Source organism: Heterodontus francisci, chromosome 39, assembly GCF_036365525.1.
Source record: "Heterodontus francisci isolate sHetFra1 chromosome 39, sHetFra1.hap1, whole genome shotgun sequence".
Classification (NCBI taxonomy): Eukaryota; Metazoa; Chordata; class Chondrichthyes; order Heterodontiformes; family Heterodontidae; genus Heterodontus; species Heterodontus francisci.
This window is the reverse complement of record NC_090409.1, coordinates 17,519,720-17,541,450: the sequence shown is the minus strand read 5'-3', so window position 1 is coordinate 17,541,450 and position 21,731 is coordinate 17,519,720. Positions and strand designations below refer to the sequence as shown.

At 44.2% G+C, this 21,731-nt stretch overlaps 1 protein-coding gene across 1 annotated transcript; it reads right to left on the bottom strand.

Moving 5' to 3' along the window:
- Nucleotides 1–1,952: 1,952 nt before the first annotated feature.
- Nucleotides 1,953–18,696, bottom strand: LOC137352828 (probable G-protein coupled receptor 139). Its single transcript, XM_068018684.1, has 2 exons — nt 18,516–18,696; nt 1,953–2,851 (listed from the first exon to the last, which is right to left on the bottom strand). The coding sequence occupies exons 1-2, from the start codon at nt 18,694–18,696 to the stop codon at nt 1,953–1,955; spliced, it is 1,080 nt and encodes a 359-aa protein (XP_067874785.1).
- Between the last annotated feature and the right edge of the window lie 3,035 nt (nt 18,697–21,731).

Below are 21,731 nucleotides of genomic sequence, written 5' to 3'. Positions count from 1 at the left end.
AGCATGAGTGACCAGATATTGCAAGGGAACATCCATATAAGTACTGTAGCTTCAATAACCGATCAAAGGCAGCGAATTCTGAGACGAGTAACTGACCTCTTGACTCTCCAAAGTCTGTCCACCATCTACAAGGCACAAGTCAGAAGTGTGAAGTCATACCAGATGAGTGCAGCCCCAGACACAGTCTGGAAGCTCGGAATCATGCAGGACGAACAGCCCACTTGACTGGCACCCCATCTAAAACCTTCAATGTTCACTGCCTCCACCTTTGGCAGATAGTAGCAACAGTGTGTAGCATGTAAAAGATGCACTGCAGCAACTGACCAAGGCTCTTTCGACAGCACCTTTCAAAACCGTGACATCCAACACCCAGAAGGGCAAGGGCATCAAGAGTGTGGGAACACTATCGCCAGCAAGTTGACCTCCAAGCCACACATCATTCTTACTTCGAACCATATCGCTGTTCCTTTACTGTGGCTGTATCAAAATCCTGTAACTCACTTCCTGACAGCATTCTTGGTGCATCTAACCCGCATTGACTGCAGTGGTTCAAGATTTTGGCTAAATACCGCCTTCTCAAGGGTAGTTAGTGATGAGCAATAAGTGCTGGCCCAACCAGCAATGCTCACATCCCATGAAAGGATAACAAGAAATCTGACAAAATAATGGTAGGAATGGCTGAGTCATCAAGGACTAATGAAAGGGAAATCATGATTGAAAGAAATACTTTGTAGGGATTTTGGAGGATGTAACTAGAAGAACAGATATGTAGGGATCAGTTGGTGAGGTGTATTTTCGATTTTCAAAAGCTTTTCGACTGGGCCCCGGGCCGGAAGTTATTAAGCAAAGGTAGTGCACATGGGAATGAGGGTTTATATACTTGGATGGACTCTGAATTGGTTAACGGACAGAAAGCAGAGATTTGGAAGAACTGGCGATTCTCAGGTTGGCAGGCTTTGACTCGTGTGGTACTGCAAGAGTCAGAGACTGAGCCCCAGCCATTCACAACCTGTATCAATGATTTGGATTTGGGGACCCAGTGTAATATTTCCAAGTTTGCTGATGACAAAAATTGGGAGGGAAATGAAATTTGTGAGGAGGATGCAAAGATGCTTGAAGCGGATTTATACCGACTACATGAATCGGCTAGAACATTGAAGATGGAATATATTGTGGAAAAATTCTGAAAGTAGAAAAAGAGAAATGCAGAGTATTTCTGAAATGATGAGAGATTGGGAAATGTTGATGTCCTTGCTCACATGGCATTGATAGCTAGCATGCAGTTGGAGAAAGCAATTAGGAAGGCAAATGGTATGTTGGTCTTTATTGCAAGATGATTTGATCACTGTATGAAAGAAGTCTTGCTGCAAATGTACAGAGCCTTGGTGAGACGCACCTGCTGCACTGTGGACAGTTTTGATCTCCTTATCTAAGAAAGGATATACATGCCAAAGAAGGAATGCAACGGAAGTTCACCAAACAGAGTGGCGCGATGGAAGGTTTGTCCTATGCAGAGAGATTGAAGAGACGAGGTTCATGTTCTCTAGTGTTTGGAAGAATGAGAGCTGATTTCATTGAAGCAAACAAAATTATTGCAGTGGTCTACAGGGTAGATGCATTAAGGCTGTTTCCCCTGGCTTGGGGGCATAGAAACAATAAGCACAATTTCAGAATAAGAAGCAGGCAACTGAAATGATGTGGAATTTCTTCATGCAGATGGAGGTGAATCTTTGGAATTATCCACCCCAAAGCCCTGTGGAAACTCATTCATTGAGTATAATCAAGACAGAGACCGATAGTTTTCCAGATATTAAAAATATCAACTGATACGGAGATAATGTGGAAAAATGGCGTTGCGAAAAAGATAAGCCATGATCTTTTTGAATGGTGGAGCAATCTCGAGGGGATGATTGCCTGCTCCATCTCCTATTTCCAATGTTTCGATCTTCCTTTCAGTATTTGATGCATTTTGCAAGTAGAGTAAAGGGATATTTGACTACATTCGTCAACTGCTTTCTGAACTTAGTCTGGGTCACGGCATAAATACAAGTGTTTGTGCAGCAACTCAGGAGCTGGAGCATGAACCCAATTTCTTGTACAAATCGAGGCATCCATACAGATTCATACTTCAAAAACCACATTCGAAACCATATAAAATACACCATAAATATTGACCATAGCAGTATAAAATTTCCCGAGATAACGAACAGTAAAATGATGGATTTCCTTCGGCTCTCCATCTCCAGGTCTCTCGGACTTTGTCCAGTGTGATCTCTGAATCTCCTGCGTGCTCTGTTGGCCACTATAATGTGTCTGACGGTTAATACATTGAGCAGCATTATGAGAACAAACGGAACCCCCGGGGTTAGAATGTTATGAAGGAAGACGATTGTCCCCCAGACTGGAGATTTCATAACATCGTCTTCTACTGCACAAAGGCAGGGGAAATTTTGAAGCCAATACTCGTCTGTTAACATAAAATACCAAAATATGTTCTTTATAAAGCTCAGCACACTCACTGTCCACAGAACCACAGCGGCTCTTTTCTCCGTACAATATGTACTTTTTAGCTTCTGGTGACAAATTGCCACACATCGATCAAAGGTGAATGTGACAGTGAACCAGACAGAACAGTCTGTGGCTGCATAAAGCAGGACAGCGTGGATATTGCACACGTGAATGGACTCCACAAAATGAAAATGTTCCCAATAAAGAATCGGAATGTGTCTCAATATCAGGTCGAAGATAACTACCAGCAGATCCGCCATTGCCATGGCCATCAGGTAGCGAGTGACACATTTGGAGAGACCACACTTTCCCCGAGACAGGATCACAATCGTCACTAGGTTAACTGTGAGGAAAAGAAGCAAGCACAGAAATTATGCATCAAATCTGGGAGCATAGGTAAAATTTGGCAGAGTAACAATTGAGATGTGAAAGTGTGTCACTGTATCCAGTGATTTATTTAAATATTTGTAACTGTGACAGGTTTTTCTGCTGGAAGCTGTGATTACTGTTCAATGAAATCAAAACTAAATGAAAATTAATACTTGAAATGAAATGCAAAAGAGTTTATAAGAAATTTGATAAAGGCCGCTACTGAGCTGTTAGTTTTCTCATGCTCCAGTATATAAAGATGAGTGTTACAGTAAATCATAATGATCACAAGTGCAAAGCTTCATCTTGAGGTAATAACATTGAATTCAGTGCCCATGGGTTATTGCAGGAGTATAAGCCCAATTTCCTGCTCCTGATTGCTAACGAATGACCCTAGGTTAGTGTGGGGAACTCACCCTAGTTTCCTGCCCCAGATCATTACACGGAGATCCTGGGTTCGTGGCGAGGTGCGGTGGGGGGTGGGATCAGCCCAGGTACCTGCTCCTGATCAACCTTAAGTAAATGTGGGGTGCATCAGTCTCGGTTCATGCTGCTTATCAGTACCCAGTGACGTTGCGTTACTTAAAGACAGTCAGACTAATTCCTCCTTCTGGACTCTACTCGATGATTATGTCTAATGAGGAAAAATGAGTCCTGGAATGGTAGAATAGCGGTACTGTGTCCAGACTAGTAATCCAAAGGCTTAAACTAATGTTCTGAAGGCAGGATTTCGATCTCCACAACGGCAGCTGGGTGAATTTAAATTTTATTAATTCAATACATCCGGAATCGAAGGTAAGTCTCAGTAATGGTGAACACGAAATTACCAGAATATCATCAAAATATAATCTAGTTCACCAATATACTAATGAAATCTGCCGACCTTACTCGGTCTGGCCTGTTGTCACTCCAGACCCACAGCAAAGTGATCAACTAACAGCTCTCTTAAATGGCCTAGAAACCACTCAGTTGTATCCAACCACTAGAGAAAAGGCAAACAAGAAATAAAAATGCAGATTCTACATGGTATCGATGAAGGCATTGCAACTGACATAGTTATATACTGACAAGTAGACGCTGCAACCCTGCAAAGTCCTCCTGACTAATAGCTAGATGATAGTGCCAAAACTGAGAGAGCTCTCCTGCAGAGTAAACAAGCCACAAACTGAGGTGATCGTACTCACCAAATCACACCTTACAGGCAATGTCCCAGATCACACCTTACACGCAATGTCCCAGTGACCTCCATCATCATCCCTGGCTAGGTCCTGTCTCACTGGAAGGGCAGAAGGACCATAGGCGCTGCACAGTAGTATAAATTCGGGATGAAGTGACGCTCTGAGGTCTCAACATCGACTCTGAACCCCACGAAATCTCACATCAGGTAAAACATGGAGAAGACATCTTCCTACTGATTACTGTATACCCCCGCCCTCATCTCACGAATCAATACTACTTCACGTGCAACGCAACTTGGTAGGGTCATTGAGGGCAGAAATGTTCTCCGGATGGGATACTTCATTATCCATCACCAAGAGATTTTTTTTCTTTTATTATTTCATTGGATGCGAAAGTCATTGTCAAGCTGAGCAATTGTTTCCCATCCTTGAAAATGTCGTGGTGAGCCGCCCTCCTGAACTGCTGTAGTTCATCTGGTATAGGTGCATGCACAGTGCTGCGAGGATGCGAGTTCCAGGTTTCTGACATAGCGACAGTGAAGGAACCGTGATACAGCTCCAAGTCAGGATGATGTGTAATTTGGAGGGGAACTTGCAGGTGGTGGAGTTCAAATCTGCCTGCTGTCATGTCCTTCGTGATGATAGAGGCCACGGGTTCGGAAGGTGCTGGAAATGGAGGTTTGGCGAGTTTATGCAGTTCATATTGGAGATGGTACACACTGCTGCCACTATGCATCGGTGGTAAAGGGAGTGAATGTTTAAAGTTGCCGATTATGTGGGCCACTTTGTCCTGGTTGCAATCGATCTTCTTGTGTATTGTTGGAACTGCGATCATCTGGGCAACTGGACAGTTCAACGTTCTGACTTGTGTCTCTTTGATGGTGGATAGGCTGTGATGATTCGTGAGGGAAGTTACTCCCCGCAGAACGCCAGCCTCTGACCTCTGCTTGTGGTATTTATGCGGCTGTTCGAGTTAAGGTTCGAGTCAGTGTTACCCCCGGATGTTGAGAGTAGGGTATTAAGTGATGGAATGCCTATGAATGCCAAGGCGAGGTAGTAAGGTTCTCTCTTGCCTGGAACTTGTGTGGCATGAATGTTACTCGCCACTGACCAGCCCAAGCCTGAAAGTTGCCGTTGTCTCGCTGCATGAGAACAAGGACTGCTTCAGTATCTGAACAGCAGCGAATGGTACTGAGTACTGTGCAATCATCAGTGAAGGTCTGCACTTCTGACCTTATGATTGAGAGAAGCTCATTGATGAAGTAGCTGAAGATGGTTAGGCATAGGACCCTGCACTGAGGAACTCCTGCAACGATGTCCTGGGAATTAAAGTCTGGGCTATAGCAAACAGAACCATCCTCATTAGCTCGAGGTATAACTACAACAAGAGGAGAACTTCCCCCCGATCACTATTGACTTCAATTTTGCTTGGGTCCCTTGAAAACACATACGGTCAAATGCTACCTTGATGCCAAGGGCAGTATCCCTCACATCACCTCTTTAACTCAGCTCTTTTGACCATAGTTGTACCAACGCTCTATTCAGCGGGTTAGTGCTATGTAACTGACGTTTCATAGCAATGAGGACGTTTCCTTCTTTCATTTTACTGGTGGTTGAAGGTAGATGAAAAGTCGGTAATTGGTCGATGTGGATTTGTCCTGCTTTATGTGGGTAGGACAAACCTGGGTACATTTTCACATTTTCGGGGGGATGCGAGTGTTGTAGCTGTACTGGAACAGCTTGGCTATGGTGCTGCTACTTCTGCAGTGCAATGCTTCAGTACTAGTCCCGAGATGTTGTCATGGCTCATAGCATAACTACTGAATGAACTGGCCAAGTCTTTAAGGAGTTATCTGCCAGGATTGGCCTGTGTCAGGTCGTGAGACAACCAACACGACCGAAAAACGTATTTGATGTATTTTTTTTCGCAGAGACATCTCCCTGTGGCAGTATTACAAAGAGTGGCAAACTTTTAGTCCTTGCAGAGACATAATACCGCCTTCAAATTGAGGAAAACCTCCATCGTGTTGTGTGCCACTACAAGAGTGTTATATCAGATTTTTTGAGCTCATATGGAGCAGCTCAAATCTGGGCAATGATGAGACTCTGTGGGCCATCATCAATCGCAGAAGTGTAGTACACCACAATCTGTAAACTCCGAGTTCGCTTTTCTCCTTTCTCCACCAATGTCATCCAGCCAATAGACAATCCATTTCAGTTATGTGTGAAGGAGAACATGCCAATGCACACCTACAAGTGAGGTGCCGACGTATTTATGGCAACAAACAGGTCTACATGCATTCTAAATAGCGGAAGCAGAATTCTATCGACAGATCAATGTGATCACACCACAACCAACGAATCAGATCTAAGCTCTGCATTCTTGCCCTATTCAGTTGTGCGTGGTGATGGAAAATTAAACAACAAACCAGAGAGGGAGGCTCCACAGTACCCCATTCTCAAAGATGGCGGTGTCCCGCATGTGCGAGTAACAGTCAACCCGAAGTGTTGCAACAATCATCAGCCAGAAGTGGCAAGTGGATGATCCATCTCTGCCTCCTGCTGACGTCGCCAGCTTTACAGATGACGGTTTTCATCTAATTATATTCACGCCACCTGATGGAAAGATAATCTGAAAGCATTGGATACAGCAAAGTTCTTGGGACATGAAACTATCCCAAATCTAATGCTGAAGACTTGAGCTCCGGAAATTGTCATACCCCTAACCAAGGTGTTCCAATACAGCTGCAACAGTGGTATCTACCCGACAGTTTGGAAAACTATCCAGCTATACCATATCCGGTAAGAAATAAACAGGACAAACCCAATCCGACCAATTACTGTTCCAACTGTCCAACCTCAATCATGAGCAAAGTGATGGAACCTGTCACTGACACTGCTATCAGGCACCACAGTCTCAGCAATACCCTGCTCATCACATCTCACTTTAGGTTCTCAAAGGGCCATGCATCTCCATATCTCATTGGAGTGTATGCTGAAACAAGGAAAAAGAGCTGCATTCCAGAGGTGAGGTAAGATTGACTACCCATGACATCAAGGCAGCATTTCACCGAATGTAGCATAAAGGAGCCCTAGCAACATTGAAGTCAGTGGGAATCAGGGCAAAGCTCTCCACTACTTGGAGTCATACCGAACACAAGGACACATGGTGATGTTGGAGTTCAATTCTCTCAGCACAGGACATTGCTGCAGGCGTTCATCAGTTCAGTGAACGAGGCACCACCATCTTCAGCTGCTTCAATAACCTGACTCCATCATAATGTCAGAAGTGGTGATGTTCCCAAATGATTGCACAGTTTTTAATTCCATTGTTCAAAAGTAAGGTACTGAAACCGACGGTGGCTGCGAGAAGCAGGACCTGGACAAAATTCAAGCATGAGATAATAAGTGGCAAGCAACATTCGAGCCACACAAGTGTCAGTCAATAAAGAAAAAAACTCCAACAGGAGAGAATCTAACCATCACGGCTTGACATTCGACAGGATTTCCATCGCGAAAATCCCACCTTCATCATTCTGTCGTCACCTTTGAACAGAAACGAAATTTTACTTTTATTGATTCGTGGGATGTGGGCTTCACTGGCTATGCCAGTTTTTATTGCCCATCACTAATTGCCCTTGAGAAGGTGGTGGTGAGCTGCCTTCTTGAAACGCTGCAGTCCATGTGGCGGAGGTACACCAACAGTGCTGTTAGGAAGGGAGTTCCAGGATTTTGACCCAGTGGCAGTGAAGGAACAGCGATAAAGTTCCAGGTCAAGATGATGTGCGGCTTGGAGAGGCATTGGGATGATATTACGTTCAAGGGTAGGGCAGTAGGATTGCAGTAGCAGACATTTAAGGAGATATTTCATAGCTCTTAGCAAAGATACATTCCAGTGAGAAAGAAAGACTCTGGGAGGGAGAAACAACAGCCGTGGCCAACTAAGGAAGTAAAAGTTATCATCAAATTGAAGGAAAATGCATACCATTCTGAAACGATAAGTGGCAGGCCAGAAGATTGGACATAATTTAAAAAAAACAGCAAATAATGGCTAAAATGGAGGGAGAAATTAGATTATGAGAGCAAACTAACTAGAAACATTAAAAAAACAGGTAGTAAGAGTTTCTACAAGAATATAAAAAGGAAAAAAGTAATTAAAGTGAGAATTGATCCCTTAGAGGGTGAGACCTGAAATGAATAATGGGAAACAAGCAAATGAGGTGGAAGCGTTGAACAGATATTTTGTGCCCGTTTTGACTGTAGAAGACACAAACTGCATCCCAGAAACAGTTAAAGGTAGAAAATGGCAATTGAGAGAACTATTGGAACTTGCATCCGAGAATCTTAAAAAGAAATGAGTGCTGTGATAGTAGCTTCATTAGGTGTAATTTGTCAGCATTCTCTAGATTCTGGAAAGGTCACATCAGGGAATAAAACAACTAATGTATCTCCTCTGTTCAAAAAAAAGGAGGGAGGCAGAAAACAGGAAACTACAGGCCTGTTAGCCTCTCGTCTGTCCCAGGAAAAGTTCTAGAATCTATAATTAAGGAGGTCATAGCACTGCACTGAAATAAAACCTTAATTCAATCAGGCAGAGTCAAAACAACGTTTGGCCAAAGGGAAATTATGTTTGACTCATTTATTAGACTTCTGTTACGAAGTGACAAGCAACGTGGATAAAAGGGAACCTCTTGGTCTGGTACATTTGGATTCAAAAAAGGCATTTGATAAGGTTGCACATAAAACTTTACTAAACAAGGTAAAAGCATCTGGTGTATGGGTAAAATATTAGCTCCAATTGAGGACTGATTAGCTAAGAGGAAGCAGAGAGTCGGGATAAATGTGTCATCTTCGGTTTGTTGAGATTTAACTAGTTGAATGCCACAGGGGTCAGTGCAGGACAATCAAGTATTTAACGATTTACTATATATATATATATGCCTTGTGGGCGTCTCGGGAGAGACCAAGGCTAAGGGAGTAAACCCTAACAGAAAATCCGGAGCGGAACCCCGTAGGCGGTCATGTGTCACCTTTGGCATGTTTCCGGCAGTTCCTGCAGCCATACTGGTGCCAAACGTCGTGTCCTGCACTCCTTTGGACCTCACCAGAAAGGCCGAGAGGGGGGTTTTGACGACTGGGCAACTCTCAACCTCCATAAATTTGCCCAGGCATGCGCCATGGAGAGGTCACTCCATAGTTGCCTCACAGCGACTGAAACAACACGGAAGGCAGCAGTTACGGGTTATAAGTCCAGATAAATTGGCGTAGAAACTGGGCGCCACGGGTTGCCTTTGTCGGTGGGAGAGGTCATTGCACCTCACTGGACAGCTACCGCCCGCCTCAAACCGGGCAGCCCCCGGTCAATAAGGTTCTGTCCCGCCACAGTCTGCCTGCTTCAATGGGTGCTTGGAGCTCAGGGTCATTGCCCGAAAGGTGGACTGATACACCGCACCAAACAACATGAAAAAAGGAAAGAAGGTACCAGCCCTTCGCTTTGCAAGCTGGAACGTCAGAACTATGTGTCCTGGCCTGTCAGAAGACCTTACACAAATCAACGATTCTCGGAAGACCGCCATCATTAACAACGAGCTCAGTAGACTCAATGTGGACATTGCAGCACTTCAGGAGACTCGCCTCCCCGCGAGTGGCTCTCTAGCAGAGCAAGACTACACCTTCTTCTGGCAGGGCAGGGATCCTGAAGAACCAAGACAGCATGGAGTGGGCTTCGCCATCAGAAACTCCTTGCTCAGCATGATAGAGCCTCCCTCAAATGGCTCGGAACGCATACTGTCCATCCGACTGCTCACCACCTCTGGTCCAGTACACCTACTCAGCATCTATGCTCCAACACTCTGTTCCGCACCTGAAGCTAAAGACCAGTTCTATGAACAACTCCATAACATCATTAGCAGCATCCCCAACACCGAACACCTATTCCTGCTGGGGGACTTTAATGCCAGGGTTGGGGCCGACCATGACTCATGGCCCTCCTGCCTTGGGCGCTATGGCGTTGGAAGGATGAATGAGAACGGGCAGAGACTGCTTGAGTTGTGTACCTATCATAACCTCTGCATCACCAACTCGTTCTTTCACACTAAACCCTGTCACCAGGTTTCATGGAGGCACCCAAGATCACGTCGTTGGCACCAGCTAGACCTCATTGTCACAAGGCGAGCCGCCTTAAACAGTGTTCAAATCACACGCAGCTTCCACAGTGCGGACTGCGACACCGACCACTCCCTGGTGTGCAGCAAGGTTAGACTCAGACCAAAGAAGTTGCATCATTCCAAGCATAAGTGCCACCCGCGCATCAACACGAGCAGAATTTCTCACCCACAGCTGTTACAAAAATTTCTAAATTCACTTGTAACAGCCCTTCAAAACACTCCCACAGGGGATGCTGAGACCAAGTGGGCCCACATCAGAGACGCCATCTATGAGTCAGCTTTGACCACCTACGGCAAAAGTGCGAAGAGAAATGCAGACTGGTTTCAATCTCATAATGAAGAGCTGGAACCTGTCATAGCCGCTAAGCGCATTGCACTTTTGAACTACAAGAAAGCCCCCAGCGATTTAACATCCGCAGCACTTAAAGCAGCCAGAAGTACTGCACAAAGAACAGCTAGGCGTTGCGCAAACGACTACTGGCAACACCTATGCAGTCATATTCAGCTGGCCTCAGACACCGGAAACATCAGAGGAATGTATGATGGCATGAAGAGAGCTCTTGGGCCAACCATCAAGAAGATCACCCCCCTCAAATCTAAATCGGGGGACATAATCACTGACCAACGCAAACAGATGGACCGCTGGGTTGAGCACTACCTAGAACTGTACTCCAGGGAGAATGCTGTCACTGAGACTGCCCTCAATGCAGCCCAGCCTCTACCAGTCATGGATGAGCTGGACATACAGCCAACCAAATCGGAACTCAGTGATGCCATTGATTCCCTAGCCAGCGGAAAAGCCCCTGGGAAGGACAGCATTACCCCTGAAATAATCAAGAGTGCCAAGCCTGCTATACTCTCAGCACTACATGAACTGCTATGCCTGTGCTGGGACGAGGGAGCAGCACCCCAGGACATGCGCGATGCCAACATCATCACCCTCTATAAAAACAAAGGTGACCGCGGTGACTGCAACAACTACCGTGGAATCTCCCTGCTCAGCATAGTGGGGAAAGTCTTTGCTCGAGTCGCTCTGAACAGGCTCCAGAAGCTGGCCGAGCGCGTCTACCCTGAGGCACAGTGTGGCTTTCGTGCAGAGAGATCGACTATTGACATGCTGTTCTCCCTTCGTCAGATACAGGAGAAATGCCGTGAACAACAGATGCCCCTCTACATTGCTTTCATTGATCTCACCAAAGCCTTTGACCTCGTCAGCAGACGTGGTCTCTTCAGACTACTAGAAAAGATCGGATGTCCACCAAAGCTACTAAGTATCATCACCTCATTCCATGACAATATGAAAGGCACAATTCAACATGGTGGCTCCTCATCAGAGCCCTTTCCTATCCTGAGTGGTGTGAAACAGGGCTGTGTTCTCGCACCCACACTTTTTGGGATTTTCTTCTCCCTGCTGCTTTCACATGCGTTCAAATCCTCTGAAGAAGGAATTTTCCTCCACACAAGATCAGTGGGCAGGTTGTTCAACCTTGCCCGTCTAAGAGCGAAGTCCAAAGTACGGAAAGTCCTCATCAGAGAACTCCTCTTTGCTGACGATGCTGCTTTAACATCTCACACTGAAGAATGCCTGCAGAGTCTCATCGACAGGTTTGCGTCTGCCTGCAATGAATTTGGCCTAACCATCAGCCTCAAGAAAACGAACATCATGGGGCAGGATGTCAGAAATGCTCCATCCATCAATATTGGCGACCACGCTCTGGAAGTGGTTCAGGAGTTCACCTACCTAGGCTCAACTATCACCAGTAACCTGTCTCTAGATGCAGAAATCAACAAGCGCATGGGTAAGGCTTCCACTGCTATGTTCAGACTGGCCAAGAGAGTGTGGGAAAATGGCGCACTGACACGGAACACAAAAGTCCGAGTGTATCAGGCCTGTGTCCTCAGTACCTTGCTCTACGGCAGCGAGGCCTGGACAACGTATGCCAGCCAAGAGCGACGTCTCAATTCATTCCATCTTCGCTGCCTTCGGAGAATACTTGGCATCAGGTGGCAGGACTATATCTCCAACACAGAAGTCCTTGAAGCGGCCAACATCCCCAGCTTATACACACTACTGAGTCAGCGGCGCTTGAGATGGCTTGGCCATGTGAGCCGCATGGAAGATGGCAGGATCCCCAAAGACACATTGTACAGCGAGCTCGCCACTGGTATCAGACCCACCGGCCGTCCATGTCTCCGTTATAAAGACGTCTGCAAACGCGACATGAAATCGTGTGACATTGATCACAAGTCGTGGGAGTCAGTTGCCAGCATTCGCCAGAGCTGGCGGGCAGCCATAAAGACAGGGCTAAATTGTGGCGAGTCGAAGAGACTTAGTAGTTGGCAGGAAAAAAGACAGAGGCGCAAGGGGAGAGCCAACTGTGCAACAGCCCCAACAAACAAATTTCTCTGCAGCACCTGTGGAAGAGCCTGTCACTCCAGAATTGGCCTTTATAGCCACTCCAGGCGCTGCTTCACAAACCACTGACCACCTCCAGGCGCGTATCCATTGTCTCTCGAGATAAGGAGGCCCAAAAGAATATATATATATATATATATATATATATATATATATATATATGTCCCTCACTGCCCCTTGCACTGCTGCTATCCCAGTCCATGTTTGGACAATTGAAGTCCCCCATTATAACTCTCCAATAATTTCATTGCAAATTGGATTCTCTACATCCTTCCCACTTGTTGGTGGACTGCAGATAACACTGAGCAATGTAACTGCATTTCTTTGAGCCAAGCGCAAGACAAATAGGTTCTCTCCTCGACACCTCTGGGGCATCCGTTTTTATACAGCACTGCAATGCTCTCCTTAATCGATAAGCCAGTCCCCCCACGCCCCTTATCCTTCCCTATATTTCTTGATCACCTGATATCCTGGAATATTTAACACCCGGTCCTGCCCCTTCTTTGAGCCAGCTCTCTGTTATGGCCATAATATCATATTTCCACATGTCAATCTGCGTCTGTAACTCGCGCCATTCTCATTCGCAGCACTCACAGGCATGCACATTAATCCTGATTTAGATTTTATTACTTTCTCCTTTACTCTGACCGAAACTAATAACTTATTATTCCCTCTCTAGTGCTATCTATCACGCGTACTATTTTGTTTCAGCTTGATATTCCTCTCTGATATTTCCTCCTCGTTTCAGCACCCCTGCTTAGTTACCTTAAACTCATTGGCACTAGCAAATCATCTGGCAACATTCTTTTCCCGCAGCTCTGTTCAGGTACACCCGTTCTGGCCTGCATTGGTCCGATCTTCTGCAGAACTGGTCCGAGTATCCCAGGAATCTAAAGCACTCACTCCTGCACCATATCCCCAGCCACGAATTCAACTGCGCGATCCTCCATTTCGATACTCACGTACTTGTAGTGCCTTTTCCACTTGATCCATTTACCTTCTGGATGTACTATTCCTCACTGAGGACAGAGGTTTAGAAACCTGACTACTCACTGTTGAACGCAGGATCATGAATATACATTATGCTCACCACCTCGCAATATTATTTGATATGCCACCTTAGAAGGGATTGGTTGCCCAGCTCCCCTGTCTGACTTCTATTGATCTAGAAAGGGGAAATAAGGAGACTGCCTGGGGTGGGCATTCAATTCTTTTGCATTTCACTCTCCCATTGGACTCAACATTAACAGTTATTTAGGGCTTGAAATTCCCTCACAGATTTCAGGAACTAGGAATTTCTGAATTTATGCGAAATGTGTGTATGTATTGTTGCAAGGTTTTGTTTTTTTATGAAAATCGTAGAATGCTGTGTGTTTGAAAAACCGAAAAAAGATTTCTCAGTAGCCATTGATACCTGCAAATTGCTGAAATTTTTGGATGTTTTGAAAGGAAGCTGACTTTGTGTACAAGGACAGGAAAGCAGGCAATTTCATGGAAACCAGCAAGGGGTTTGACCTCCTCAAAGCAACACTTTGAATGACAAGGGAGACTCAATGTCTGGATATATGATGTGTTTATGAATAATTTGGTTTTCATGTGTCTGGAGATCAGAGAGGAAAACCCAGAGAAAGTGTTACCTCTCTCTGCAAAACAGCTGGGGGCTTCCTATTGCCTCCTGTCTCTGAAGAATCCCTGCATCAAATGTTGCCTCATGTGTTTGAAGAAATCCTGAAATCTAAAGAAATTTTCTACCGCTATGTTTCTGGTGTGCAACCTAATACGACTTCTTGTCACACCCCTGATAGAAGTTCCATGCGAAGCCTGCTGCAATTGAATTGCCTTGAGCGGCTACCCATCATAGACTGTTCATCAAACTCGACTGGAGAGACTTCGAGTGGCTTCAACTCTGGGGCACCTCCGCACACCGAGAAACTTCCTACCAGAACGTGACAACCGTTTTTTTTATTATTCCTGTCATTCCCATAAAACAGCTTTAAAACAAAAATACTTTTCTCCCCGTTAACCATTTTGTGTGTGTGTGCGTGCGCGCGTGAGGGCTAGGGAAATAAGGAGATTTTTGTATTTAGAGTTATCTCATAGTTGGTTCAGAATTGTTTTTACCATAACTAGTTAACGTTGTTGTTGATCTAAGAAACCTGGTTGGTGGGCTTTATTCCAGGGGACAAATTGAGTTTGTGTTTGGCTGTTTTCTGCAGGTGGGAAATGTATTGTTCTGCTGTGACCCATGGTGAAGTGGGACTGAATTAACAGTGCATTTCTCCCGCCTCGGTCATAGCAAGATACAATTCCAGTGATGGAGTAATTACATTTACGGGGATTTGCAGTGGAAGTTGAGTTGTATTTCCTAGAGCAGTGAGATTTGACAGACGTGTTTCAAGCCATGAAGGCTTTCCATAGAGTAAATTAAGAAAATCTATGAAGTTGGCAGGGTAAGTTAAGAAGAATGTTAACACAACATACTTGTTCCTTAGCATTACAAACAGGAGCATCGAGTCTCCAAACGCCCGGACGAAATAAACGTTTAAAAGTCATTGATTAAGCCGCAGCTGCAGCGTTGCACAAAAGCTGAACACAACAATTTGAAACCGATGTCAGCGACTTAGAGAAGACACAGAGGAAATTTACAGTAATGGCAGCAGGGATCTGCGATCTCAGTTATGTGGACATCCTGCCTAAGCCTTGGTTATTCTGCTTAGATTGGAGGAGGTTAAAAAGTGATTTAATATAAATGTTCAAAATCAGAGAGGGTTTGATAGAGAAAGTAAGGCAAAACACTTTCCAGTGTCAGAGGATCCGCATTAAGGGGAGACAGAATTAATGTCATTGGCAAAGAACCAGCGGAGAGATCAGGTGAATATATTTTACATAGTTGGAATCTGGAAACCACTGTCTGAAAAATGATGGAAATAGATTCAGTTATAATTATCAAAAGGGAATTTAAAAGGGCAACAATTTGAAAAGGATAAAAAAATGCTAGGCTCTGGGGAAAGGAGAAGGGAATGCGACTAATTAGATAGCTGTTTCGAACAGACGAGATTAAAACAATGGGAAGAAAAGTCTCCTTCTGTTCTGTAACATTCTATAATGCTCTGAGAAAGAGCCAGGGAGAGGCCATGAAGGGATTGCAACATAAAGCTGAGACTATTAAATCAAGACGTTGCCGAAATGGCAGGAAATAGAGGACAGTGACCACAAGGATGATGGATGAAGGGTACTAGGTATGTATTAGGACAGCACAACAGAGTTTTAGATGCCCTGTCGTTTATGGAGGCTTGTGAGTAGGAGGCTGACCAGGATGCCATTGGAATAGATCAATCTGAATTTAACAAATGCATTGATGACAGTTATGCAGCAAATGCCTGAGTCTGGGCTGTGGCAAGTGATATTTTTGAAGTTTCAGCAGGCATCATTGATAGTAGAGAATGCGACCATATGAACATACGAATTAGGAGCAGGAATAGACCACTCGACCCCTCAAGCCTGCTCCACCATTCAAATAGTTCATGGCTGAACTGACTACTCCACATTTCCATTTACCCCCGATAACCTTCCACACTCTTGCTTATCAAGAATCTATCTACCTCCGCCTTAAAAATATTCAAAGACTCTGCTTCCAATGCCTTTTGAGGAAGCAATTTCCAAAGACTCACGACCCTCCGAAAGAACAAAAAAAAAAATCTCCTCATCTCTGTCCTAATAGGGTAACCCTTTATTTTTAAACAGTGACTCCTAGTTCGAGCTTCCCCCACAAGGGGAATCATCCTGTCCACATCCACCCCGTCAAGACCCCGCAGGATCGTATATGTTTAAATCAAGTAGCCTCTTACTCTTCTAAATTCCAGCAATACAAGCCTAGTCCGTCCGATCATTCTTCGTAAGACAGGCCACCCATTCCAGTATTACTCTAGTCAACCTTCTCTGTACTGCCTCCAACGTGCGTTTGCATCCTTTCTTCAATAATGAGACCTGTCCTTCACACAGTACTCCAGACGTGGTCCCACAAATGCCCTGTATAGCTGAAGCATAACTTCCCTACTTTTGTATTCAATTCATCTCGTGATCAACGATAACATTCCATTAGCTTTCCTAATTACGTGATGTACCTGCATACTAACCTTTTGTGATTCATGCGCTCATTCAGGACACCCAGATCCCTCTGCATCTCAGAGCTCTGCAATTTCTCACCATTTAGATAATATGCTTCTTTTTTGTTCTTCCTGCCAAAGTGGACAATGTCACAATTTCCCGCTTCACACTCCGTTTTCCAGGCTATTGCCCACTCACTTAACCTATCTATATCCTTTTGTAGCCCCCGGATGTCCTCTTTACAAGTTACTTTCCTACTATCATTGTGCCATCAGCAAATCAAATAACCATACCTTCTGTACCTTCATCTGAGTCATTTGCATAAATTGTAAAATGTTGAGGCTCCAGCACAGATCTCTGAGGCACTTCACTCATTCCATCATGCCAATCAGAAAATTGCACATTTATGCTTCTATCTGTTTCTTGTTAGCTAACAAAACTTCTATCCATACCAATATGTTAGCCCCGACACCATGAACTTTTATTTTCTGCAATGACATTTGATGTTGCAATACATCCACCGGTTCCTCTTTATCCAAAGCACATGTAACTCCTCAAAGAACTACACTAAATTGGTTAAACATGATTTCCCTTTCAAAAATCCGCGTTGACTCGGCCTGATTACCCTGATTTTTTTCTAAATGCCCTGCTATAACATCTTTAATAATAGCTTCTGACATTTTCCCTAAGACAGATGTTAAGCCAACTGGCCTGTAGTTTCCTGTTTTCTGTCTCCATCCCTTTTTGAATAAAGGAGTTACATCCGCTATTGTCCATTCTAAAGGAACCTTCTCCGAATCAAGGGAAGTTTGGAAAATTATCCCTAACGCATCAATTACCCCACTAGCTACATCATTTAACACCCTATGATGAAGTCAATCAGGACCTGGGGACTTTTAGATCGCAGCTCCAACAATTTGTTCAGTACCACTTCTCTGGTGATTGCAATTTTCTTCAATTCCTCCCTCCCTTCCATTTCCTGACTTACAGCTATTACTTGAATGTTACTTGTATGCTCAATATTGAAGACCGGTGCAAATATATGTCAAATTCATCTGCCATTTCATGATTATTCATTATTAATTCGCCATTTTATAACGGAGCAATGCTCACTTTGTTAATTGTTTTCTTTTAAAAATATTTATTGAAACTCTTTCTATCTGTCTTTATCTTTCCAGTTAGCTTTCTCTCGTACACTAATTTTACCTTCCTTATCAATCTTTTAGTCCTCCTTTGCTGTTTTTATATTATGTCCAATCTTCTCACCAGCCTCCTATCTTTGCGCAATTAAAGCCTTTTTCTGATACTATCTTTAACTCTTATAGTTAACCGCGATAGCTGTTCCCAACCTTGGGATGTAGATTTGCCCGTCTTTGCAAGTTCAAACAGAATGCCAAGGTTGTGAACTGTCTTCTTCAGCATCAGGCGTTGGCCAGGGAGGGAGATTGAGATCATGAACAGGGAAAGGAGTTTTTCCCGGGGCCTGAAGGCGAATGTTTTGGTATTCCTCAGATTTAACTGACAAAAAAACACAGTCGTATGGTGAAACATGCTTTACTGATTTGTCACTAAATTTAGTGAATTCCCAGGGATGGCAACAATAGACAAGATGATGGAACAACTTGCAAGAACAGTACTACATTTAGCGATGGCTGGCAGATTTACGAGCTGAATACAGAAACTTGATTGGAACGACAACAACTGAGAGAAGTAAATGAGAAAAAGGTTAAACATCGCTTATAGAATGTCTTGGTGGATGGAGATACTTACCAGGGACACCAGCTAGAGCAAGGATGGGATAGTAGACGTGCTGAATGATCCGAAGTGCACAATAGATCCGCTCTTGTAATGTTAGTCCATCATAATTTGTCAAAAGAAAGTCCAACTCGGAAGAGAAACTTTTGACCATTGTTGCAACGTTCCAATTTATTGTTCTCTGATTCTCATCCATTGTTGTAACATTCCAATCTCCCATTCTCAGATTCTGACCCACTGTTGTTAGATTCCAATGTCCTGTGTCAGAGATGCTACTGCTGCTGACACTGTGGAATGGCACATTGAAAACAATTTATTAATAGAGGAGGGAAACCCTCCTGTGGCACAATTAGGTTCCATGGAGACTTACATTAATTACAGGCACTGAACAAACAGATTCACTTAACTCCTTTCCATCCAACACTTCTTGGACCACAATGACATAGAACTTTTCCCGTCCAGATGGGATATATCAGAGTTCCTGTGGGAACGAATACTGGAGACAACGGAGCCACTTTTCAAAACCTGTAAATCCTGCTTAGATATGGGGGTGGTAGCAGATGATTGGGATGATAGAAAGGATACAGCCGATTTTAAAAAAAAGAGAGATGGATCAACACTGAGCCCAAAGACTAATTCGCCTAATGTCTGAGAAGGGCACATTTCTATTGGTGGTAATCCAGGATAAAAATATTCGTGGCTGGAAACAAATGCGGTAATATATGACAACTGGCATTGATATGAAATTTGCCAATCGTTCCTAATAAATTTAATCGAGTTCTTTGATGTGCTAACGAAGAATGGTTTTCAGGGTTTGGTGATTCATATTATGTATATGGACTTTCAAAAGGAGTGTGATCAAATGGCATTTAGACATGCTCGGAAAAAGTGAAACCCACAGCTTAAAGGATCAGTGGCAGCATGGAAATAACGTTGGCTAAGGGACAGTAAACAAAGAGAGTCAAAGAATCAATGTGGCACAAAAGGAGGATATTCAGCCCATCGACTCCTTTCCAGCTCTCTGCAGAGCATTGTGATCAGTCCCATTTGCTTCCACCACCCTCGTAGGCAGCCAAATCCAGATCATTATCCTCGCTCACGTGTAAGAAAAGCCTTCCTCACATGTCCACCCTCCCGCATCTCTTGCCAAAATCTTCAATTTGTGCCCTGTAGTTCTTGTATCTTCAGATATTGCGAACAGCCTTTATTTATCTATTTATATAAATCTGTCAGAATACTGTACAAGTCTATATAATCGCCACACAATCTCTTTTGCTCAAAGGAGAACAATTGCAGTTTCTAACATTGTCGCAAAATGCCCTCCTCTTTGGAACAAATCTGGCAAACCTCCTCGGCACCCTATTAAGGATCCTCATATCCTCCTAAAATATGGTGACCAGAAGTGGTTTAATATGCTCGTTGTGACCGAAACAGAGATGTGTACAGGTTCAGCTAATCTTCCCTGCTTTTGAAATCAATACATCTATTTATAAAGCCCAAGATCCGATATGCTTGACTAACTACTCTCACAATAATTTCTGCTGCATTGAAAGTTCTATGCACAGGAACCCCAAATGACGCTCTGTCCCTGTGCATTGTTTATGAACTATGCATTAGTCTATATTTCCTCTCTCTATCGCTTCTGTCAGAATACATCAACTGATACTTCTCTGATTAACTACCATTTGAAACCAATGTGCCCATTATGCTACTCTAACTATGTCTTGGTGATTGGTATCATCTTCACCTTCTGCCACACCTCCAAGACTTTCACAAACGGCAAACGTTGAAATGTTACTTTTTATTCCAGTAAGTAAGAAGCCAAGGTACCCGTGTGTGTCTCTGTGTATGTATATATACACACAGATGTCCCAGCACTGAAATTGGAGAACGTCACGTCATCACTGATATGGTAATTGTCATTCTATTCTCATATTATCTCTTTGGCAGTCATATTTTACTCTTCACTTCCCCCCTCAACCAATTGTATTTTTCCTGTTTCTCGCTTGAATAATTCACCTGACATGCATCATACACCATTTTCGTGTCATCACATTATCCAGCTCCCTCGTCATCCAACGAGTCCTGGAGTTGGTGCATTAACCTTTTTTTATTCCTGCATGGGATGTGGGAGTCGCTGGCTAGGCCAGAATTTATTGGCCATCCTTAATTGCCGCTGAGAAGGTGGTGATGCCCTGCCTTCATGAACTGCTGCAGGCCATGTGGGGTAGCTTCACCCACAGTGCTGTTTGGAAGGGAATTCCAGGATTTTGACCCAGCGACGTTGAAGGAACAGCGATAAAGTTAAAGGTCAAGATGATGTGCGGCTTGGAGAGGTACTTGCAGATGGTGGTGGTCTCAAGCCCTTGTCCTCCGAGGTGCTGGAGTTAGCGGGTTTGGAAGGTGCTGTCAAAGGAGCCTTGGTGCGTTGCAGCAGTGCATCTTGTAGATCGTACACAGTGCTGCCACTGTGCATCGGTGGTGGAGGGGGGGAATGTTTAGTAATGGGGTGCCAATCAAGCGTGTTGCTCGTCCTAGATGGTGTCGAGCTTCTTGAGTGTTGTTGGAACTGCACCCATCCAGGCAATTAGGGAGTATTCCATCATACTCCTAACTTGTGACTTGTAGTTGGTGGACCGGCTTTGGGGAGTCATGAGGTGAGTTACTCGCAGCACGATTTCTAGCCTCCTACCTGCTCTTGGAGTCAAAGTATTCATATGGCTACTCCAGTTCAGGACTGGTCAATGATCACCCCAAGGACGTTGATAGCGGAGGATTCAGCGATCGTGATGCCATTGAATGTCATGGGGAGGTGTTTAGATTCTGTCTTGTTGCCTGGCACTTGAGTGGCGCGAATGCTACTTGCCACTTATCAGCCCAAGCCTGGATATTGTTCGTGTTTTGCTGCATTTCCACCCCGACTGCTTCAGTATCTGAGGAGTCACGAATGGCGCTGAACATAGGGCAATTAGATGCGAATATCCCACTTATGACCTTAACTTTCTCCTGTTTTCGAATGTACTCTATATGAAACATCTCATCTTAAAGATATAACCTATTGTTCCATAACGTTTCCTTTCTGTCACTCATTGGTTCCATTTCAATGTATCTAGTTGACCTGACCTTCCATCGAAGTTATCTCTTTTCCAATGTTGAAGCTCTTGCTTTAAATTGTTCCTTCTTCTTCTCCATTGTTCATCTAAACATTATGATACAATGATTAATCTTGGT